The 22,572-nt window shown below is 40.7% G+C and overlaps 1 protein-coding gene across 6 annotated transcripts in view; it reads left to right on the top strand.

Annotated features, from left to right (window-relative positions):
- Window positions 1-19,628, top strand: part of BZW2 (basic leucine zipper and W2 domains 2) — a 52,958-nt gene extending 33,330 nt beyond the window's left edge. Inside the window, exons 6-14 of one of the 6 annotated variants that reach the window (XR_004970877.1) lie at window positions 1,017-1,152; window positions 4,748-4,857; window positions 8,663-8,833; window positions 9,584-9,730; window positions 10,784-10,922; window positions 16,506-16,632; window positions 17,905-18,222; window positions 18,351-18,473; window positions 19,171-19,191. Coding sequence is in view for 2 of the 6 variants with exons in the window: in XM_036328002.1 (XP_036183895.1) it covers window positions 1,017-1,152; window positions 4,748-4,857; window positions 8,663-8,833; window positions 9,584-9,730; window positions 10,784-10,922; window positions 18,351-18,473; window positions 19,171-19,199 (855 nt within the window). In the remaining 4 variants the exon portion in view is untranslated. Of the gene's footprint in view, window positions 1-1,016; window positions 1,153-4,747; window positions 4,858-8,662; window positions 8,834-9,583; window positions 9,731-10,783; window positions 10,923-16,505; window positions 18,223-18,350; window positions 18,474-19,170 lie in introns of all 6 variants that reach the window. The other 5 variants (XR_004970874.1, XR_004970876.1, XR_004970875.1 and 2 more) reach the window with 5 other exon arrangements.
- Window positions 19,629-22,572: the final 2,944 nt, after the last annotated feature.

Raw genomic sequence — 22,572 nt, 5'->3', positions numbered from 1 at the left:
TACCCACCACACAGAACTAATGGAACTTCATTGGCACTTAAGCTTATATTGGTGCCAGTAACTTTTCTTTGGAGCCAAGTAATGAACAAGTCAGCAGGGCTGGATAGTGATATTGAGCCCTGGGGAGCTGAGTCGCATGCCTAAGGACTGATGAAACTGAGGAAATAGCCCGGGGACACAGTCAACGCTCTCGGCGGAGGGGGGGTCAGGAGCAAGGGGAGAGCGGTCCACAGACTCAGTACTCTTGCAGTTCATAATGAGGAGGGTCTTGGCTTTCCTGCAGCCTTTCTGGGATTGTTACTTTTTTAATTACCTCTCCAAATTGCTCTTTCCACCTCACATCAGAAGCCTCTCACCGGTCAGGAACTTTTCTTTACGGCATGTCCTCCATTAGCTCATCACCAGGGCTGGTGGTACACCTGCAGGACCCAAGAAATACGAAGTGTGAATCTTGTTATTTGTAATAGAGCAGCAAGAACTTTGAAAACCCCTTTCTCACTCAACAGTCTTCTACTGAAGAGTATATATGCTGTGAACTCAGAAAAAGTATATGCAGGATGTCAAAGCTTATTAACTCTTTCCTAGTTTTCATGTATTTGTTTTGCTTTAATAAACCCGAAGAAAGTAGGTAGATGAGGAGGGGAGGGGGGGCGACCCAAAGAAGTGGGGGGGAAATGTGACAGTAATGTATTTCAGAAAACATTACTCTCATTATGTAATGTACAAAAAGTCAAATGTGTAAATTATTTATGTAACTATTCACACTGTTCTCCAAATGTCTCTTCCTTCCCGTGAATGTTATCTATCGTTATATGTAAGTGAACTTGGAAGAAAGGAACTATACCTGCTAAAGTCACTCTTTCTAGTATCCAACTGGTAACCAAACATCCCCATGTGTTTCCAATACATGAGGACTATGCCTTGCACAGGACCTGCTGGTTGTGTACCATGGATGTGCATTCTGTGCCTATTAGTCCTTTGCTTTATAGACATGGTATCTTTTGTTTGACCCACAGCTTCTCCTCTTCCTTAAAGCCTTTACCGAAACAGAGCAGACAAAGTTGGCAATGCTGTCGGGGATCCTCCTAGGCAACGGCACCCTTCCTCCCACCATCCTCACCAGTCTCTTCACCGACAACTTAGTCAAAGAAGGTAATTGCTCTCATGTTTTTCTTACCTGTCAGATGGGGAAGGAAAGCCACAGATATTTAGAAAAATGTTAGCACCTCTTCTTAGTGTCCTCCCCTCCCCCATGTAAGAGAATGTACATATTCGGTGTCTTAAAAAATAAGAGAATTGTACATGTGTATTGTAGAAAATTAGACAAAAAATCTGCACACCTAAACAAAGACAAATAAAGACTAGTAATAAACCAGGATTTTTGGTGTAACACTCAATGCCTTGGTCAAACACCCTGAAATTGATTTGGTCCAAACTACTTTTCTCAACTTACACGCTACTAGCGTATTTTGGGGGGACAGTGCTTCATTGTGCAGGACTCATTTGTGCTTTCTTGGACATTTAACCTTTTTGCCCTCAGACACAAAATGCCAGCCTGTAGCACCCGCCTCCTTTAGTATAACAACCAAAAATGCCCCTTCACTTTCCCAAATGCCCCCAGGCTGCTATTTCCCTGATGAGGACCTTGCTTCTTGGCTGTTACCTCAAAAGCTTGTGCTGAGATGTCCACTTTGAGCACATTTTTAAGACATTGATTGTGTTTGTTTTGAAAGTCCAGATGGCTGCATCAGAACTTAGCTTTCATGTTAAGGCATTAAGAGTTTGACAGACAGACATACAATTACTTGGTTATAGAATAAAACAAAAGTAGGCATTTTTCTTTTTTGTAGGAGGATAATGATTTTCAAGTTATAATAGAACACAAAGCAAAGAGTTATTTAAAAATAAATTAGAAGAGTTTTTATGAAAACATCTGTTTCTTCTTAGAGCTTAAAGTTTTTCTCTTATAAATGTGAAATCCAGCCTCATTCATGCCCGCAGTGAAAAGGTTTGTAGTTTCCAAGGAAAGAATAGGTTCTCTGTGTTTTTCAGCTTAAAGCAGTTCAGATTTATAACAGTTCAGACTCTGTAATTGTATTGTTGATAGTATAACATTTTAAAGTAGTTCTCTGAAGAGAATTCACTAGAAAAACACAACAAAATGTAAACAGTAAATATAATTACATCAGATTATTTTAGCCCTTATAGCAGAAAAGGATTGCCTTTCTGGTTGTATTAAAAACCTAACTTCTTTTGAAACATATTAAAAAAATAAATTATTGCATGGATAGATGGACAGACATGGGATAAACCAAATTTTGCAAAATGTTAACAGCTTAGAATCTAGGTGAGTATATATGAGTTTTATTGTTGAATTTGTTCAGCTTTTCTGTATATTTGAAAATTTTTATATTAAAATGTTAGTGGGTAGGGAAGGAGAAGAAAAATACCTTTGCTATGGAAGTGACATGGTTTTTCTTTATACTCCACCATCTTTAGAAATTAAAGGATTAAACTCTGGCTTATTAAATAGGAAAGGATTAAATCACACCTTTTTGCCAGTCTCTCACCCAACAAATGGCTAAGGGGGATTGGGTCATCCCACCAGATAGAATCTCTGGTACAAAGAGATTTCTCTCACTTTCCCACCGAGAGCCACTTCTAATGCAGTGTTATAGATGCAAGCCTCGGTGTTGGACTCCTGGTTTCAAGCATACTTTCTTTTCTTACTTAGAACACAGATTACATCATCGGCCATTTTAAACAATTTAATTGCAAACATTTATATTAAATGTTATATTGACTTTATGAACTAATCAAAGTATTAAAAATCCATGTCAACAAGTTTAGAACATAAAATTCTCCAGCTTATAAGATATGTATTATAGTCATGGCCATAATTGGGATGGGGTGGAGGGTGCTCCATTACTCTGATAATCAAATGAAGAAAATTTGGTAAAGTTAGTGTCTGCATAAATGATAGAGCAATTGAATGTATTTACCTGTAAGTAACTGGAAGATGGGACCCGAATTTGTTTATAAGGACATAATTCTTATGTAACTATCAGTATAAAAGTATTGCAGACTTGCCCTGGCTGGTGCCGCTCAGTGGTTAGAGTGTCAGCTGCATAGCAGGGTTCTGGGTTGGATCCCACAATTGAGGCACATGGGAGGCAACCTGTCAATGTGTCTCTCCCATGTCAATGTTTTTCTCTCTCCCCACCTTGCCTCCCTTCCACTCTTTCTAAAAAAAAATCAATGGAAAAGATCCTCTGATGAGGATTAACAACAACGAAAAAGTATAGCAGACTTCAGGGTGAACAGCAGTCTCATTTAGGACGGGTATTTTCCTTCATTTTTCCTCATTACTCTCTGTAGCATCAATTTCGCCCCAAGGATGGTTTCCTGGTCATCAAAAGAAGTCTGGTACAGTTATGTGTGGCACATGCTTCCCAGTCAGGTTCAGTGGATATAGGATAATAAAATAAATTATCTTGCCTTCTGCTGATTGGCTGAAATTGGCCATGTGATCAGTTTCAGCCCAGTAGTAGTTGCCATGGGGATGCTTTGGACAGATGAGCTTAAGCTGAGGTCACTAAGCTAATCATTGCAGAAGGAGGTAATGCCAGGACTTAGACTAGTAGAAGTCACCTGGCTTGAGCAAATGGGAATTCTCTTAGGCAAGAGGAAATGGTAATTGAGTCTGCTTAGGCCAACAGCAATAATAAAGCCTACAATTCAGAAAAATCAGCTTAATATTTCAACTGCACCTTAATTCTTCATTATAAAAGAGGAACATTAATTTAGAAATTTGAAGTTTTCACAGAAGAGCTATCTCCTAATTACCTGATTGTTTATATTAGGAAATAAATCCCAATTTAAATATGGATATCTATTCGAGTGGTTTCCTGATTAACATAGCTATTTTAGAAATATCTTAAAATATTAAGAATTCAACTCATAACAGCGTTAATATTTTTATAGCTTAATTCATGAATATTTTTAAATATTTTAAAATTGATTTTAGAGAGAGAAGAAGGGAGAGGGATAGAAAGATGGAAACATCAATGAGAGAGACATTGATCTGCTGCTTCCTGCACACCCTCAGTGGGGACCGAGCCCAAAACCCAGGCGTGTGCCGTGGCTGGGAACTGAACAGGGGACCTCTTTGTTCATGGGGCAACACTCACCACTGAGCACACTGGCCGGGTAAATTCGTGAATATTTTAAAATGCTTTTTACAAAAAGTACAATTGTAAATGATGCATGTTTATCTATAGCTTTATATCTGCTGCTGCTAATTCTCTTTCACTGGTGTAATTTACCAGCAAATTAGTTGACATTTTAATTTTATGTCTCATGATTTATTTGTTGTACCTCAGGATCACTGTTATAAACATGAAATATTGGTGAACCACAGGGTGATATATGCAGGCAAAAATACTAGGAAGTACTTGGTTTTAAGTTCGGTTTTGACCAAAAATAATATATAGGTATACTAGATTGGAATTAGGAAGTCCAACTTTGAAAAATATTGTAACTTTTTTAAAGTGTTCAAAAGTGAAAAAGCTCCCTTTTTAGCACTGAATGGCACTGTGCCTAGAAATGTATCCATGTTTCCTTTGTACCGAGTCAAGTTGTGGAGTTATTTACTCTTTTCTGGAATCCTGATGAGAAATGTTGCCTTGACCATCATCACGAGAGGTTTTACTTATAAAAGCAACTACACTCTCTCTTTTTTAAACAGGCATTGCGGCCTCATTTGCTGTCAAGCTTTTTAAAGCCTGGATGGCAGAAAAAGATGCCAACTCTGTTACCTCTTCTTTGAGAAAAGCCAACTTAGACAAGAGGCTGCTTGTAAGTCTTATCTGGACAAAGGTGTTGCCTGCTTCATCCTCTGGCATGGCCTGGCAGCATCTGCAGTATAGTGCATGGCCAAAAAGCCGGGTCTGTGCTGAGTTGAAGCATGGTTCCTCTTATTTCTATGTTATGGTAGATAGAAACTAATTCCAATTTAATCTTTCTTTTATAAATGAAATGATTAAAGACTCAAAGAAAACAAACTTTCAAATTTGGAAGTGTGTTGACATAGTGTTAACATTTATCAGAACACTTTCTTTTTTAACGAGTAACTATAGAAATTTGAATTTTCCTATAGTACAGTCCCATTGAGCCCACCTAATTAGACGTTTGTGATATGTTGGGTTAGAGTTGAATAACACTTATCTGAAATGCATGTCGTTGTGTTGACAAAATAAAAATTTAAACAGTCCTTGTTTATACCAAGATCCATGGGGAATACTAAGCTACTTAAGCAAGCAAACAAGTTAATTGTCATTCATTCAAAACTCCTATTATCACAATTGCTTGATTATACTTTCACTAGAGGCCCAATGCATGAAATTCGTGCAAGAGTAGGCCTTCCTTCCCCCAACTGCCGGCACCGGCTTCCCTCCGGCACCGGGGACCCTGGCTTCTCTCGCAGAGGGAGGCCCCGCCCACCCACCGCAGCCCACCGGCTTGCCTCGGCTCTCTCAGCCCCAGCTTCATCTGGAAGGTTGTCTGGAAGGATGACTGGTCTAATTAGCATATTGTGCTTTTTTTTAATTATGGATTTCTCTATTTTTATATCTTTCCCCCCAAAAAAGTCAAGAACAATATTTTGTCCTCCTAATTTCTATCTGCTGCCTATTATTTCTTTCTTCTAGAGCAACAGCTGTCCAAATGGCAGAGATTTCTACAAGTGAAATTGCTTTTACAATTTTAGGACAAAGTCTAAAATTAAAAGACACCCAGCCATCTTCTCCTTACCTAGTCTCTCAGCTGGTTTTCTCTTCCAATGTATTCTATCATGCAAAGGTGCCAATTCATGGAATAATTCTAAAACTGTCTCATTGCATTTCCAATGACTTCATGCTCCTTTGTCTCTTGAAATTTGCCTTAAAATAGCCCTACTTGTGTCTTTAAAGTCTTTAAGATATGATAGAAAAGAACATTTAAGTTTCTCGTTAATTTCCAGTTAATTTCTGCCACTGACAATAGATTTCATTTAGCATGAGTGTCTGCTCGGGGCCAACACAGCCCTAGAAGCTCTGCAGCCAGCAGAGAACAGGATAGAAAGTTAAAGTTCCTTGTCCTCGTGGAACCTACTTGAGAGACTTGGGGTAAATCTCTGTATATAGAAGTCTTTGAGGCATGGCATGCTGAAGACTGCAAGAGCATTTGGTAAGAGCTAGAGCATAGGAGATCAGCTCAGAAGAGCATCAGAGCCCATGTCATCGAGGGACTTTGGCTTTTATTCTGAAAAGATAGGAATCCTTTGAAGAATTCTCTGCAGATTCGTGCATGATGTTATTTAGGGCAGTGGTCACCAACCAATGGTCCATGGACCACTGGTGGCCCATGAGATCCGAAAGGTTGGCGACCGCTGGTTTAAGGAAACCTTTGGAGCAGTGGTCGCCAACTGGTGGTCCGCGGACCACTGGTGGTCTGTGAGGTCCAAAAGGTTGGCGACCACTGATTTAGGGTACTAACAGGATGATTCTGACTGTTGCACTGGGAGTAGACTCAAGAGCAAGGCTATAGTAGACCAGGCTACAGTAAATGTCATGATACAGTTTAGACAGATTTTGCCTCAGTTTAATCTGAATGATAAGTTTCAATGCATTATGTAACATTCATGAGGACTTTGGATATAGTTCATCTATAAACCATGAGTAATATGTTTGATGACATATTGTTCTGAACATAATTTTAGATCAGATTTCTTAGTCACATTCTTTCTAAATGCAATATTAAATGCCAGCGAAGAATAATGGAATAAGGATTGATCTTAAGGTCACACAACTCTGTCCTTAAATATTTCTGGCTGTGCCCTAGCCGCTTTGGCTCAGTGGATAGAGTGTCGGCCTGTGGACTGAAGGGTTCCAGGTTCAATTCTGGTCAAGGGCATGTACCTTGGTTGCAGGCACATCCCCAGTAGGGGGTGTGCAGGAGGCAGCTGATCAATGTTTCTCTCTCATCGATGTTTCTAACTCTATCCCTCTCCCTCTCTGTAAAAAATCAATAATATATATATATATATATATTATTTTTTAAAAATATTTCTGGCTGCATAATCTGAGTCAAACTGCTTAACCTTGTTGGCTCAATTTGTCATCTATAAAAATTTCAACTTTACACAATTATGAACAACAGACCTGCCCCATCTTGATTCATAGCAGAAATTCAAAACAAATTAGTCCCCTGTCCCCAAATTTGAAAGACTTTTCGAATGTTAGCATAGATGTCAGTGACAAAATTTCAGTCTGGTATGAAATGTTTGCTTTAACATGAATGCGTGCTTGGTAACTGTTCCCACCAACTCTGTCCTGACATTTTGAAACTCATGACTCAACAAGGGAAACTATGGAATGATGATATTAAAATATTGAAACTTGAGCCATAACTTAGAAGCCATCTGCTCATGTCCCTATACATGGGGACAGTCCAGATCTTTCTACTGAGATGTTTATTGGAGCCATATAGCCATTGACCATATATATGCAAATCAAACCAACATAAAGGTTTAGATCTAATTTTTAGACTGTAGCAGTCTGAAAAATGTGAGAACTTTGAAAATTGCCTGAATTTCTTAGTTGGGTGTTAAAAGTCACACAGGATTAGAACATGACTAAGTGTTACTGAGACCGTCAAGCTGTGTACGGTAAAATGGAAATGAGGTAAAAATAAGAGTGGCAATGGTATCATTGCTCTTTTTAAATTTTCCAACAAATTATGTAATGAACTGAAAAGTTGCTAGAGTGGGTTTAGTTTAGATCTTGCCATGAATGTGAGAGCCACCGTCATTAACAGATTTAATAAAACTCTCTAGTTCCCAAGCTAGTATCTATAATAATAAAAGTGTAATATGTTAATTAGAGTGGACATCCTTCCGGACACCCTTCCTTCCAGACAAAATCGCAGTGGGTGGGGGCTGAGGCAGAGGTGGCAGAGGCCCCTGGACATAGAGGCGGCAGGCAGGGTCCATGGCTTTTGCACGAATTTCGTGCATTGGGCCTCTGGTTTTAGCATAATAGCATTTTCTCAGAATGTGAATAGAGGTCCTTGAGATGACAATAGTCAATGTCATTTTTCTAATGTTAGCTCAAATCATCTCAGCATTATTAAAACTGGCCTGCCTATTCATAGTTAAGGACACCTTGTGGCTGGCTACCTAATGATTTCAATATTTTTCTTGTCACTTTAAAACAATCCAAATATTCAAGACCCTGAAGGTACAGGGTCTTCATAAGGGACAGTCTCTGCTGTGGGCCAAGTCAGTGTGTCTGATGTGCATTTTATTTAGCAAGTTTAGTTCTGTATTTACACATGCTATACTTTGATTAAAGTAAAAGAAAAATAAATAATGATCAAAATGAGTGAAGCTAGTTTATCTAAGTTGCTTAACTTTTTTTCTCTTTCTTTGAAAAACTGCCTAATTTTAGAAAGTGCTTAGTAAATACTGAAGAAATATACCCGAGGTTTATTCTTTTTAAAATCAGTCTTTGTTCTTTCCTCCAAAATATGAGATATTCTGAGCGCTGTTTTCATATTAGAATGTTGTCCTCTGTTTGCTGAAATGTGAGTAGCTTGTTGCATAACAGCCTCTCTTCTCTCTCAGGAACTCTTTCCCGTTAACAGACAGAGTGTGGATCACTTTGCTAAGTACTTCACCGACGCGGGGCTGAAGGAGCTCTCCGACTTCCTGCGAGTGCAGCAGTCGCTGGGCACCAGGAAGGAGCTGCAGAAGGAGCTGCAGGAGCGCCTGTCTCAGGAATGCCCGATCAAGGAGGTGAGAAACCCGGCCGACCGCACTCCTGACACGCCGAGCCGAGGAGTAACGCAGACCGCGTGGCACAAGCTTCACCTTCCTAAGGGGACCTTTATGCAATGAAGTTAGGTGGACCCATATTTCATACTGTGGGACTTGAGGATAAATGTACACATTTAAACTTAATTCTTAGGGGGAAATCATCTGCTGAGTGGTGCTGCGTTGATACATAGCGTATAAAAATGCCTTTGCGCCGTACAACGTATTTACAAATTAACATTTCACTGAGATGGGGCGTGAGATCATCAAAAGTAATAACTAAAGAATGAATTGTGGACAGCGGCCTTATTTAAACCCGAGATATTATCCGTCAAGAGCTTTAAAGGTGAGGGTTAGAGGTAAAAATTAACAGCTTGGTTACCTTTTTCAAACCTCAAGGAAGTCAGACTGGCTCAGTCAGACTCCTCTGATGGGCTCCTGGAGATCCCTGCACGGAAAAGAGTCGCTCCTAGAAGCAGGGATGCTCTCTTGTTCTCTGTTGTCCAGCAGCTCCTGGCCAGAGCGAGGCCTATTACTTTTTGGACTAAAAATAAATCTGCTTTGAAAACAAAACATCGTGTTTTCTGTCCCTGTTGTAATCTGACAGTAAGTACCAGGAAGGGAGGGACTGAGTCGAGTGTTTATCTGCCCAAACCTTTCACTCCCCAGGACGGTGAGAGGGAACTCCCCATCTGCCTGTTATTCTGACGACTCCCTTTCCGTGAAATTTAGGTGGTGCTCTATGTGAAAGAAGAAATGAAGAGGAATGACCTCCCGGAAACAGCAGTGATAGGCCTGCTGTGGACCTGCATCATGAATGCTGTGGAGTGGAACAAGAAGGAAGAACTCGTGGCAGAGCAGGCCCTCAAGCACCTGAAGGTACAGGGTCTTCATAAGGGACAGTCTCTGCTGTGGGCCAAGTGCTGCGTGTGACAGGATGGCCGTCATTGCAGCCTCATTCACCCAGACTCAGGCCAAACATATAGCTCCTAATTTTTTTCTTTTCAAATTCTCCGCTACCTAAAATGTTTCGGGTCTGAGCCTATGAAATACCTAAGGGTAAGTTTTTACTAGAAACCATGTTCGAAAAGCCACAGAATAGTCATACATTCAGTATTTAAAGTTAAAGAGGAATACTGTCTATTGGTTTTCTTTCTGTTCTACACAAGGGAAATTCTTAGTGAATCTTTTTGTTTAAGCCAACTACAAATTAACGTTAGAATTTGAAAAGCATCTGGTGGAAGAAATCAGCTGACTCTGTAAATTATCTTTTGTGCGTGGGTATGTATGTTTTTACTTCCGTGAATTGTCTTCTTGCTATAAAACTATTAAGAAAAGTGGGAGACAGGTCTGCCTTCAGAGTTGATACTTGAATTGGGCAGTGAAAGACCTTCAGTATAAAGTAGGTTGGGATGGAAATTAGAGCTAGCTCTCAGAGACTGAGAGCAGCGCAGGGGGAAACTGCAGGTTCCATTGCCCGGGGAAGGCTCCTGGGAGGAGAGGACCGCTGAACTGAGGGGGTCGTAGAGGAAACAGTGGCTGTCCCTCAGTGACCCAGGCCATGGAAGCTGAGGCAGAGGGAGCAATATGAGCAAAACCATAAAGATGGCCTGGGAGGGGGTCTGAATGTCGGGAAGGAGAGCCTCACTCCTTGTCTCATTTTCCCCATATCCAATAGACAGGATTTATCATCAGCACAGCATTTATCATCAGAAGTTCACATTTGCCTCCCGTTGATAGGTACACTGAGAGAAAGCTGATAAGATGCCGGGATAAAAAATTCATTTTGATCCGACACAATGTTGTAATAAGAAGATAATCCAAAAAGTGAATGTTTTCTAAGCAACTCTCCAGGTTACTGTTGTGATTCAAGTGTTGTCCAGTCTGTCCCTCCCCAGAAAGTTAATGTCTTCACTCCCACTCCTCCTGCAGCAATACGCTCCCCTGCTGGCCGTGTTCAGCTCCCAAGGCCAGTCAGAGCTGATCCTCCTGCAGAAGGTCCAGGAGTACTGCTACGACAACATCCACTTCATGAAGGCGTTTCAGAAGATCGTGGTTCTCTTTTATAAAGGTATCCGCCCCCGTGGCTCCACCGCTGTGTGTCCACGTTCTGTGGCAGTTCCTTGAGATGTAGGGCAGGGGGTCAGACAGAGGGCAACATGGGATTACGCTAATCTTTGCTAGTTTTAGGGAGGCAGCCACATTATGTGTAGAGAGAAGAGGCAAATGCTGTACATGCTGCCCTTAGGAACCAGCCCAGTCAGGCCCCGTTCTCATTGGTGGAATTGGGGATGAACTGGTTATTATTGGAGGGTGTGTGTGAAAAATGTAATTACATCAAGTAATTAGGTCTGTTTTTTAATTATAAGGATTAGCCCTAATAACAGTGATTATTAAAATGTTAAGTTATATTCAGACTGTTTCAGATACCATAAAGCTGACTTTAAAATCTCTGAAATAATTAGCCCTTTTACTTTCTATTTTAGTTATTTGTCCCAGCCATTCTCCTATTTTCCAAGGAAATGGCTATTTTTAGATATTCACATTTACTGTTCTTTTCATTGTATTTTTAAGGATTAAGTTTGCCGTGACAATTGGCACTGCCTTTAATGAATGCTAGGGTTTTAACCAATTTCAATCTGTACCCACAGCATATAAAAATGATCCTGGACTATCCTTTGGTCTGTGTTTATGTACTTTTATCAGGAGAAGAATGTGATAACTGGCAAGTCCCACTTGAAGTTCAGGAGTTGATGTTTTTCTCTGGCCAGATCTGAATTAGGTCCTCTTGGATGTAGTCATTAGATAACAATGTCTTGAAATGAAAGCTTAAATGTTACCCAGGGTGACCCATGAGAACCAAACCTGCAGCTCATGTTACCAGCCCACCTATGGTACCCAGCAGCCAAGAAAAAGAAGCAGGGCCCCCCACCCAGTGGGCATTCTGTCCCCACTGTCACTGCTGGCTCCTTATAGAAACTGGTAAAGATGGGTTCTACATTGGCTTTATGGGTGGTCAGTATTTTCTGCTATAGAAAAAAAAATCAAACTGTTTATAAACTGGTAGCCTAAGCATACATTTTCCTTTCTTGCTGTTTAATTGCTAACCCCACCAACCAGTTTCTCTAACCAAATTTTTTAAAACTTAGACATAGTTGTTGAGCCTCATCTATAGAAGCACCTAATTTTATTATTGTATTTAATTTACAACAGAATAAACAAACTACTTTTTATCAGTAATGACCTCTAGGTTGCATATTGTTAGTACACAGAGACCCAGGGAAAAGCCCCAAGACTGAGAATCTACCTTCATAAGCAGAGGGCAGGGAAAGACTGGAGAAAGAGGCAGGCCACTCCAGGCTGGTAATTAAGAGTTTATTAGGGGAAACTTCCCTAGGAGGTGTTTCCTGGGCAGCTGCAAGATGAAGTGGATTTCCTCCCTGCCACTTGGCAGGCATCAAAGAATTATATATGATTCCGGTGTGGGGGGCAAGGGGGGGGGGGGATTTAGTATGTGAATGCTACCAAAGAATTATATAGGGAAAAGGGGGGATAGTCATGGGTACTAGTACTGAGTGCTACCAGGAACAGGTAATTACTTACTTGACCAGGTCAGGGCATTGGCCTGTTCCAGGGACCAGCACGTTACAGGAGGTGGTGGAGGGGACTGAGTTGTTGGCAGAATGAACATTGACTATGATCCAGTCGTCTCTAAGGTGAGGGATTGTGGTAAGCAGTCTCCGTTCTGGCCTGGGTCCATCTCATAGGACAGACAGTGGCCATCATGGAATATTCTCTCCTCCACACATGTGAGCTTTTACAGTTCTTCTTCAGATTTCTCATTTTAACCGTTAATGTCAACATTTTTCCCCATTGTACTCCTTTTAAGTAATCTAAAGTTAGTAAGGTCTGTGACAAGTATGAGCAGGCCCAAGGGAACACAGGAAGGTAAGTATTAACATCATTTTATTCTTGCCTAGTTGCTTTTGGAAATGAAATCAGGAAACTTTTAAATATATCACTGAGGTGTTTAAATTGAATGTCTTTTTTTTTTTTTGGTAATTACATAATTTTCAGATTTATGCATACAGTCTGTTGTCTGCATGAAATGGTTACACGTTTTCTCCTGAGAGCAGGAGCCCCAGGAGTGATTGTTCCATACCACTGTTAAGAAAGTTATGTGTTTACCTTCTTTCCTGATTTGAAAGGCGGTTTTTACTCTGACCTTATTTCATCCCACAAACACGTAGGCACCAAGAGACATTTATTTTTATTGCTTTTATAAGGATTTGGACGCTTTTTGCATGTATTTTGCATGTCTAGAAATGCTTGATGAAAGTCCATTAAAGCACTCCTTTCCCAGCTCTGATTTGCAAATGAATCACATGGGGAGCTTGTTAAAAGCCCAGATCTTCAGGGGTTCTAATGCCCTAAGTCCCGGATTAGGGTTGAGAATTCGCTTCTTAATAGATTTCCTGGTGGTACTGTGACATTGGTCTGGGGCCACCACCTAAAAGGTGTTTGATGTCAGAGGAATAAATTCCATGAACTATGGTAGCACATTTAAGATCATACTTACCACTAATTCCATGCACACATATACATTTTACAAATACCAAACTGTGTCTGTTTGCTCTAGTGATATGGATTCCTTTTATTTATTACTAGAGGCCCGTTGCACGAAGAGATTCGAGCAATAGGCCTTACCTTCCCTTGGCTGCTGGCACCGGTTTGCCTCTGGCACCCGGGACCCAGGCCTTCGCTCTGGCCGGGCTCTGGCCAGAGCCGGCCCCGGGGCCATCAGGTTTCGCTCCACCACTTGGAGCCTATGTATGCAAATTAACCACCATCTTTGTTGGGTTAATTTGCATACTCTCCTGATTGGCTGGTTGGTGTGAAGGTATGGTCAATTTACATGTTTGTCTATTATTAGGTAAGATAAGGAACATCTTTGCTTCAATGCAAGTTTTAAAATTATGAAACTCCTCCTTTTCTATTTTAATCTCTCTCATTTCTCTCTCTCTCTCTCCCTCTCTCTCTCTCTCTCTCTCTCTCAAAACTTCCCCATAAATCCAGAGCAAGAGGACAACAGATAGTTGAGGATGTGGTTACTCATGTCCCCTTTGACAAACCTAGTTATTTTAATGAATGTCATTATTGAAAGATTTTAAAATATTTTATATAAATAACAGTGTCATAAAAGTGAATAAACTACAATAATGCTTTTCAGCAATGAAAAAAAAAAGGTAATTGCTCATTTAGTGAAAATTCACTTTCTGTATTAAAACCTGGATTTTTATGTTTCTGAGACACTAAGGAAAAATAATAAATTTATCATTAATTTTCAAACATCACATTATTCACTTTAAATAATAATGTCTCTTCCTTCTTGAAGCTAAGTACCCTAGTCTCAGCATGGAGGTCTGAAAGTAGAATACCAAATTCTCAAGGACTGTTATTTCCATTGTGTGTTTTATCAGGTGCAGAAATTTCTTAGGTTAAACTCTGTCTTTCATGCAAACTTTCCTAAAATGTTTCTTATTCTTGTTCTAAAGAAAGGTGAATGGCCTTCTCACCATATATTCCCAGCATTCTTAAGATAAATTATTTTTTTACTTTGTTCCAGTATAGCATCTCTAATAAAATTCCTGAATTTCCTGAGTTCCAAATGACATAGTATTCAACTTTAATATCTAAATAACTAATGTTGCCTAAAGCTTTGCAATTCTCAAACCACTTTTACAATGTTGTCTCTTTGATCCTAATGAAAACCTGAGATTTAAATTATAACTGTAGATTGAGAATTACTTAGTTTTTCTCAAGTGAATGAATTTGTCCATTACACATGGGTTGAATGTAGTCCTAACTGACAGTTTGACAGTTGTTTTGTCAAATGCTAGAAATTAAATAGTCCCTGACTTCCTGAATTTCAGTGTAGGAGAAAGCCAGGAACTAGAGTCAGCATGTCAGTTGCTGAAATAAGGCTCCCACAGAGGGCTGAGGAGTGGTGGGGTGCCCTTGAAAGGGCACCCAGCTCACAGGTGAAGCTAATTTGGAGGGAAAAGAAAGGGCTGGGATGAAGAAGCTAGCCAGCTAGGAGAGAAATGTATTTTAATCTCGGAACGCTGCAGTTGGATGTCTGTCTTAGTACTTCTATTGACATATATTCTTAGTAGGCATTTCTGGGAAATCCTAACGAAGACTTTATAGTCTCCCAATTTTGTTTTATTTTATTTTTTAAATCTTTATTGTTGAAAGTATTACATATGTCCCCTTTTTTCCCCATTGACCCCTTCTAGCCTGCCCCCCACCCCAGGCCTCCATCACCCTATGTCCATGGGTTACACATATCTATACTAATAAAAGGGTAATATGCTAATTAGACTGGACATCTTCCAGACATCCTTCTGGACAAAGCCACGGTGGCGGAGGCCAAGACAGAGACGGTTAGTGGCGACCAGGCCGGCAGGGGAGGGCAGTTAGGGCTGACCAGGCAGGCAGGGGAGGGCAGTTAGGGGCAACCAGGCAGGTAGGTGAGTGGTTAGGAGCCAGTGGTCCCAGATTGCAAGAGGGATGTCCAACTGCCAGTTTGGGCCCAATCCCGCAGTCGGACATCCCCCAAGGGGGTCCAGATTGGAGAGGGTGCAGGCTGGGCTGAGGGACCCCCCATCCTGTGCATGAATTTCATGCACTGGGCCTCTAGTATGTATAGAAGTTTTTGGTTGATCTCTTCCTGAAGCAGGGGATCCCTCAGGGGTGAGGACGACGGAGCCCCAACGCGCTAGGGCGTCTGCATGCACAACTCCGGGTACCAGGTTCATTGACGCAGATCCGTTTAATTGAGGAACCACAGGGGTATATATAGCATGAGGGGACCAATCAGAGGGAGACACGTTGCTATAGGCGACCAATCAGAGGGAGACACATTGCTATAGGCGACCAGTGGCTGAAAGGCTGGGGTACTATGCATGTGGCTCTAGGAGTTAGTTCAGGCGGGGCGTTGCTACTTCCTGGTGTGCCGAGGAAGCATGTCATGGTGGAGTGTGCTCACACCATTGCATCAGCCGCAGCGCTGAGACATACTTCCCGAGCTCTACTACATCTTCCCACTACCCCTGCCTTCCCTCTGAGATTCATCAGTCTGCTCCATGCTTCTGTGTTTCTGGATCTATTTTGTTCATCAGTTTATTTTGTTCATTAGATTCCACATATGAGTGAGATAATGTGATATTTATCTTTCTCTGACTGGCTTATTTTGCTTAGCATAATCCTCTAGTCTCCCAATTTTAATTGATTCTTCTCCACTCTTCCTTAGAGGAAAAAAAAATATATGCCTTTTTTTTCATTCTCAAGGAGTTTCCTTCCTTTTTAGATTAGACTTTTCACTAAACAAAAGTTGAATTTCTTAAATGATGTTCATGTTTTGCCTCATAAGTTGCCCTGTGTGATTGCTTCTGGCCCATGTTTATTATTTATTACCAGACACTAGAAATTTAGTCTAGCAGCAAGTATTTATTACTAACTTAGGTTCTTCTACAAACTCAAATTTACACTGTCTGGTTTTTAATGGACAATACATCTGGTAAGTTTTACTTTGTATCCTTTTCACAATTGTCCTTGACAAGCGTTTTAGTAATTGCATGGCCTCTTTCAGCCTCTGGGGGGCAGTAAAACACAGGAATGAGCTCTGAACTTCAGAAGGAAATACCCAAATACTATTACTAAACGCAGTCTTAACCAGCTTTCCAACATGTACATTGTACCAGATGTAATTCATTAAGGTGAGCAGAAAAATAGAATGTCCCTTTACATGTTTGCCACACTTTTAATTCTATTTTTTGTTTTATGACATTAATAATAATAGTTCTATAGGACATACATACAATTTACAAACTGAAAAATATACATATGTTGGGTGTACATGCTCAAAACTGTCTCATAGGGGAGCATGATCCAAACAATTGGGAGATAGCTGTTCTAAATCAAGCATCTTAAAGATGTCAGAGAGATAGATTATATAAGAGAGACTTTAAATCTGTGTTTAAGCTAAGTAGTTGAAAAATCTCTGTAAAGCATTCTTGCACAGAAACAAGTCACTTCCTCAGGCTCCTCGCCTCTAGAAAAACTAGGTTTTGATGGAAAGTGGGTGGGGAAGTTTTCTCATCGTTGTGAGTGGAGGATGTGGAGGTGGGAACAGAAGAAGCTAAAAGACTAGAAGCTAAGAGTAATTCCATAGGACTCCTGATTCAATCTTTTATATCCAGTTTTTATATCCAGACTTCCTCTTTCCTTCGCAAAATGTAGTATATTTAATTATTAAAATAAATAAAAACCTTATATTGTCTAAGACCAATTGTGTGCATTTTTAGCCAATTTGATTTCCTCAGTTGAATACAAGAGCCACTTATTAATTTAGAAAAAATAAGATTTTGTTATAAAAAGATCAGTGATATTTTAAATAAAAATTATGAAATCATTTATCTTGTTTTCATAAGTTAAATTATATTTTGACTGCAAATACATTATTAGAGTAACTTATCAGTGTTGTAATGGATTGGATAGGTATTAGGGACAATAATAAATCCTTTTTATTGGCTTTGCATCTCATTTCCCACTCAAATCCCCAAAACCAACCCATTAGATCATTGGTAATGTATGTATGCTATTATTTTGATATTCCCCTTCCCATTCTTAACATTACATTTTTCTAAATTAACCATAACTTTATGCTATCAAGGCATATTCATGTAATTTAAAGTTTTAGGTAATTGATAGGTAATAGATAATACTTTTTGTTAGAAACCTGTAGAAAATTGGTCTAATATGTCTGTTTTTCTCTTAATAGAGTACAAGGAAAACATTACTATTGCAGTTTAGAATATGATACTGTAGGAAAATCAGTAATTTAGCGATAGGGTGAGTGTAGAACTTTGGGTTATGTGTGTATTGGTCCCATGATACACCTAGGAAGCTCATCTTTATATCTAATTATTACTATCATTATTGCATCCTGTCTACATTTTTTTATTTGCCCTTCTTTTTTCCTAAAATAGTACATCCCCCTAAAAAGTCCAGTCATTGAGGTTGCTGCTTAATCAAGATCTGTTTGAAGTTGGCAGGATACAGAGTGTTCTGAAATGCTGACATTGCTGAGTCATTTGCAAAATTACAAAATATCTACACTGTTTCCTACCAGCAAATTTGGACTTTAAGAGGTTTCCAAGTCCCAGTGTGACTTGCATATAGGCCTGCATTATATCATGACTGATGAGAGGTATCATCATCATCACTACTTACTAAGCTAAAATGCCAAAATATGCCACTGTTCTATATGGAAATGAGCTTGGTTCCTGTCTTCTAGTAAGTTTGAGGTATGGATTTCTTTTATAACAGAGCGTTCAATGTTAAAGTGATTGCTTTCTATTAAAGTAGATGTCAGGAAGTTGCTTTAAACCATGACATTTGTGTAGTAACTGAAATCTTTGATTTGAAATTGCAGCTGATGTGCTGAGTGAAGAAGCGATATTGAAATGGTACAAAGAAGCACACGTGGCCAAAGGCAAAAGTGTTTTTCTTGACCAGATGAAGAAATTTGTTGAGTGGTTGCAAAATGCAGAAGAAGGTATGATTCCATTGAACAACTTTGGTGGCCATTTAGCAAATCCTATCTCATTATAATTCAAGACAGCTGGTCTTCCACAGATTTTTCTTGCTTTCCTAAAACTAAAGGTCTTGAAGTGTCTTCCATATCAAACACTCAGCCTACATCTTAGCCTTTGTTTCTGAATCAAGGCAATGAAAATCTCTACATGGCAAAAAAAGAAACGGCCCTCTTAAATTATCCACTCTAATGGAGAACAAAGAGGAAGAAATAATTAGATCTGAAAGGGAAAACAATACATTTATTTTAATCACATTATGGGATTATATAGATTTTTATAAGGACCTTCACCAGTTGACTGATATTTGAAATGGGAACACAAATTGTAAGAATAATGTATGAGATTAAATGCAAGTAAGAATGAAAAGTTTATTTTAGCTGATTTAAAAAATAAAAGTAGTTATATTCTCTAAAAGTATTTACTAGTATAAGGATATTGCATTTTTAGAAAGGCCAAGTTCATTTCAAAGCAAAGGGAACAAAAGTTTGCTACCTGCCCTCATATCTAACTATGTTACTTAGAAAATGGATACCTGGGACAACAATGTCTCGGGAGTGGGGAGGGGGTCAGGGGAGAGAAGTGCAGTAGAGACTCTCCTGGCCTTATTTAAAAGAAAGAAAACAACAACAATCATGACTTTCCTTTCTTCTCCCCTAGAATCTGAATCGGAAGGTGAGGACAATTAGATGGCCGGAGAAGCACAATGCCTAGGTCATCACACAACACTTGGATTGGGAATGCTGAACCATTCGAGAAGAGAAACTTGGCTTGTTTTCACAAAGGAAAAAAAAAATAGGATAGGTTTCCCTTGTGCAGAGGGGGCAAATGGTTTTTGTTTTTGTTTTGTTTTTAAATGGAGCCCTGAGGCATCAGCTATTATACTTGGGACTCTACCTCTCACTCACTATATGCTAACTTAAAGCCATTCAACCGGGAGTCCAGTAGGAATCTGAATTACTCAACAGACTCCTCTTTTTTAGCTGTATTTTTCAGGTACTGTGTGGTGAACGCCCCACTGGTGTCTATTACAGGGCCACTTTGGTAGTTGTGTATCTGCTTGTGTATGTGATTTGACAAACCAGTTTTTTTAAATAAATGGCTTTATAAAAATCTGGGCCTATATTCTCAGAACTCTTATTTCTTTACCTAACATGACTTCCTACACAGATGACATTTCAGCTAATATTTTGACAAAAATATATTTAAAGATAAGATGTTAAAAATTACATTCAATTTATGATAACAGTTGTATGCCAACTTTTATGTTTTATATTTTTTTATATTTAATTTTATGTGCCAACATGTACAAGGGTTTCCCTTTATTTTAGGGGGTGATGAGTAAAAGGTAAGAAGGCTACTGCACTGGAGGATATCTGACTTTGCCCCATAATTTCGAAGGTGACCAAGGTCATCGAGTTAGTGACTATGACTGAACTCAATTTCCCATCTTTAGCGTCCATATCTGCTTTTTTTTCTATGTTCTGTTGTCAAATTATTTTTTATAACAATATAAGTTTCTAACAGTTTAAGCCAGGGGTGGGCAAACTTTTTGACTCGAGGGCCACAATGGGTTCTTGAACTGGACTGGAGGGCCGGAACAAAAGCATGGATGGAGTGTTTGTGTGAACTAATATAAATTCAAAATAAACATCATTACATAAAAGGGTACGGTCTTTTTCTTTTTTTAGTTTTATTCATTTCAAACGGGCCGGATCCAGCCCGTGGGCCGTAGTTTACCCACGGCTGGTTTAAGCAAAAGTTTTTAAAACCAGCACTGCTAATGAATAAACATCTGGAAAATCTATTTCTAATCTATAAACGTAGCAATTACAGAATACTAAATATTTAACATTTTCTAGCACAGAGTATTTTTCCAAACGGAACTTGAGATAGTGATCTTAAGTAAGCAGCCAAGAGAGGGACGGATTACTCATATAGCAAGGACTTAGTGAATCCTCAAACCCAAAGCGCTTTCTTTCTCTGAAAGACTCTGTTTTCTTTTTTTTAAAAAGAAACTTTAAATTATCAAAGGAGTTACATTAGCTATCTATTGCTGTGTAACAAATTATCCCCCAATTCAGCAGCTTAACAACAAACTTACTATGTCATAGTTTCTGTGGGCCAGGAACCCAGGTGGGGCTTAGCTAGGGAATTTGTAGCCCAGGGCCTTTCCCTTAGTTGCAGTCAATCTGTTGGCTGGAGCTGCTGTCATCTGGAGGCTCTAGGACAGCCGTGGGCAAACTACAGCCCGAGGGCCGGGCCTGTTTGAAATGAATAAAAACAAACAAACAAAAAAGACCGTACCCTTTTATGTAATGATGTTTACTTTGAATTTATATTAGTTCACACAAACACTCCATCCATGCTTTTGTTCCGGCCCTCCAGTCCAGTTCAAGAACCCATTGTGGCCCTGGAGTCAAAAAGTTTGCCCACCCCTGCTCTAGGAGCTGCCTCCAGGCTGACAGTGGTGACTCATGGGCCTTAGTTTCTTGCTAACTTTTAGCCAGAGGGTTCAGTCTCTCAACATAGGGTCCTCTACTTAGGCTGCCTGGGTGTCTTCATGTTTTAACAGGTGGCTTCCCCCAGAATGAATGGTCTGAGGAAAGGAAGCCATCTGTAACCTAATATTGGAAGTGATATAACATCTCTGCCATATTCTATTCCTCATTGATCAACCCTGGTACAGCGTGGATAGGGACTCCAGGAGGTGTGAATACCAGGAGGTGGGATAATCAATCATCATACTAGCCATTTCGGAGGCTGGCTACCAGAGTAGTACATACTAACATAGTTCCTGGAGAGTTTTAAAATCTTCACCTAGTGTTAAAACAAAGCAGTAAAAGGAGATGTCAGAAATATCTTGATAAATTTTTATAAATATAACTAGAGGCCCAGTGCACAAAAATTTGTGCACTTGGGCGGGGGGGGGGGTGTCCCTCAGCCCGGCCTGTGCCCTCTCGCAGTCTGGGACCCCTCGGGAGATAACAACCTGCTGGCTTAGGCCTGCTCCCGGGTGGCAGAGGGCAGGCCCAGTCCCTAGGTGCAGCCCCTGGTCAGGCTCAGAGCAGGGCCGATTGGGGAGTTGGGGCGCCGCCCCCTGTCAAGCACAGCGCAGGGCAGATCAGGAGGTTGCGATGCCACCCTCAGTCACGCACAGAGCAGGGCCAATCGGGGTTGGGGCGCTGCCCCGTCACTCACAGAGCAGGGCCCATAAGAGGGGTTGGGGCTCCATACCCCATCACGCACAGAGCAGGGCCGATCAGGGGGTTGAGGAGCTCCCCCCTGTCACTCACAGAGTAGGGCCGATAGGGGAGTTGGGGCGCCGCCACTGTCACACTCAGGGCAGGGCCAATGGGAAGGTTATGGCTCTACCCCGTCACACACAGAGCAGGGCCCGTTGGGGGGGGTTGGGGCGCCGCACCGTCACACACAGAGCAGGGCCGATCAGGGGGTTGGGGCGCTGCCCCCTGTCACGCTGATCCCGGTGCTGGGAGGCATATTACCCTTTTACTATATAGGATAGAGGCCTGGTGCACGGGTGGGGTCCGGTTGGTTTGCCCTGAAGGGTGTCCTGGATCAGGGTGGGGGTCCCCACTGGGGTGCCTGGCCAGCCTGGGTGAGGGGCTGAGGGCTGTTTTCAGGCTGGGGGTGACTGAAGCTCCCAACCGCTCCTTTGTTTCTTTTTTTTTATTCTGGGCCAGCTTTAGCTCTGAGGCTTGGCTCCAGCTCTGAGGCCTCGGCTGCTGAAAGTAGGTATCTGGTTTGTTTGGGTTCTATAACCGAAACACTGTTTCAACTCCAGCTCTGAGATCCTGGCTGGCTGAAAGCAGGTTTCTGGGGTTTTGTTTAGCTTCTATATTTGTAACAGTGTTTCAAACTGCAAGCTCAGAGGCCGGCAGCGGCAGGCGGGGAATGTTGGAGTCCTCCATCACTGAAGCAAGCAAGCTTCATGTTTGCTTCAAGCTGCCTGGCTGCCGCCGCAATCTTGGCTGGCAGTTAATTTGCATATTGCCCTGATTAGCCAATGGGAAGGGTAGCGGAGGTATGGCTAATTACCAT

Source organism: Myotis myotis, unplaced genomic scaffold, assembly GCF_014108235.1.
Source record: "Myotis myotis isolate mMyoMyo1 unplaced genomic scaffold, mMyoMyo1.p scaffold_m19_p_11, whole genome shotgun sequence".
Classification (NCBI taxonomy): domain Eukaryota; kingdom Metazoa; phylum Chordata; class Mammalia; order Chiroptera; family Vespertilionidae; genus Myotis; species Myotis myotis.
The sequence above is the reverse complement of the archived record's forward strand: the minus strand, read 5'-3'. Positions and strand labels throughout refer to the sequence as shown.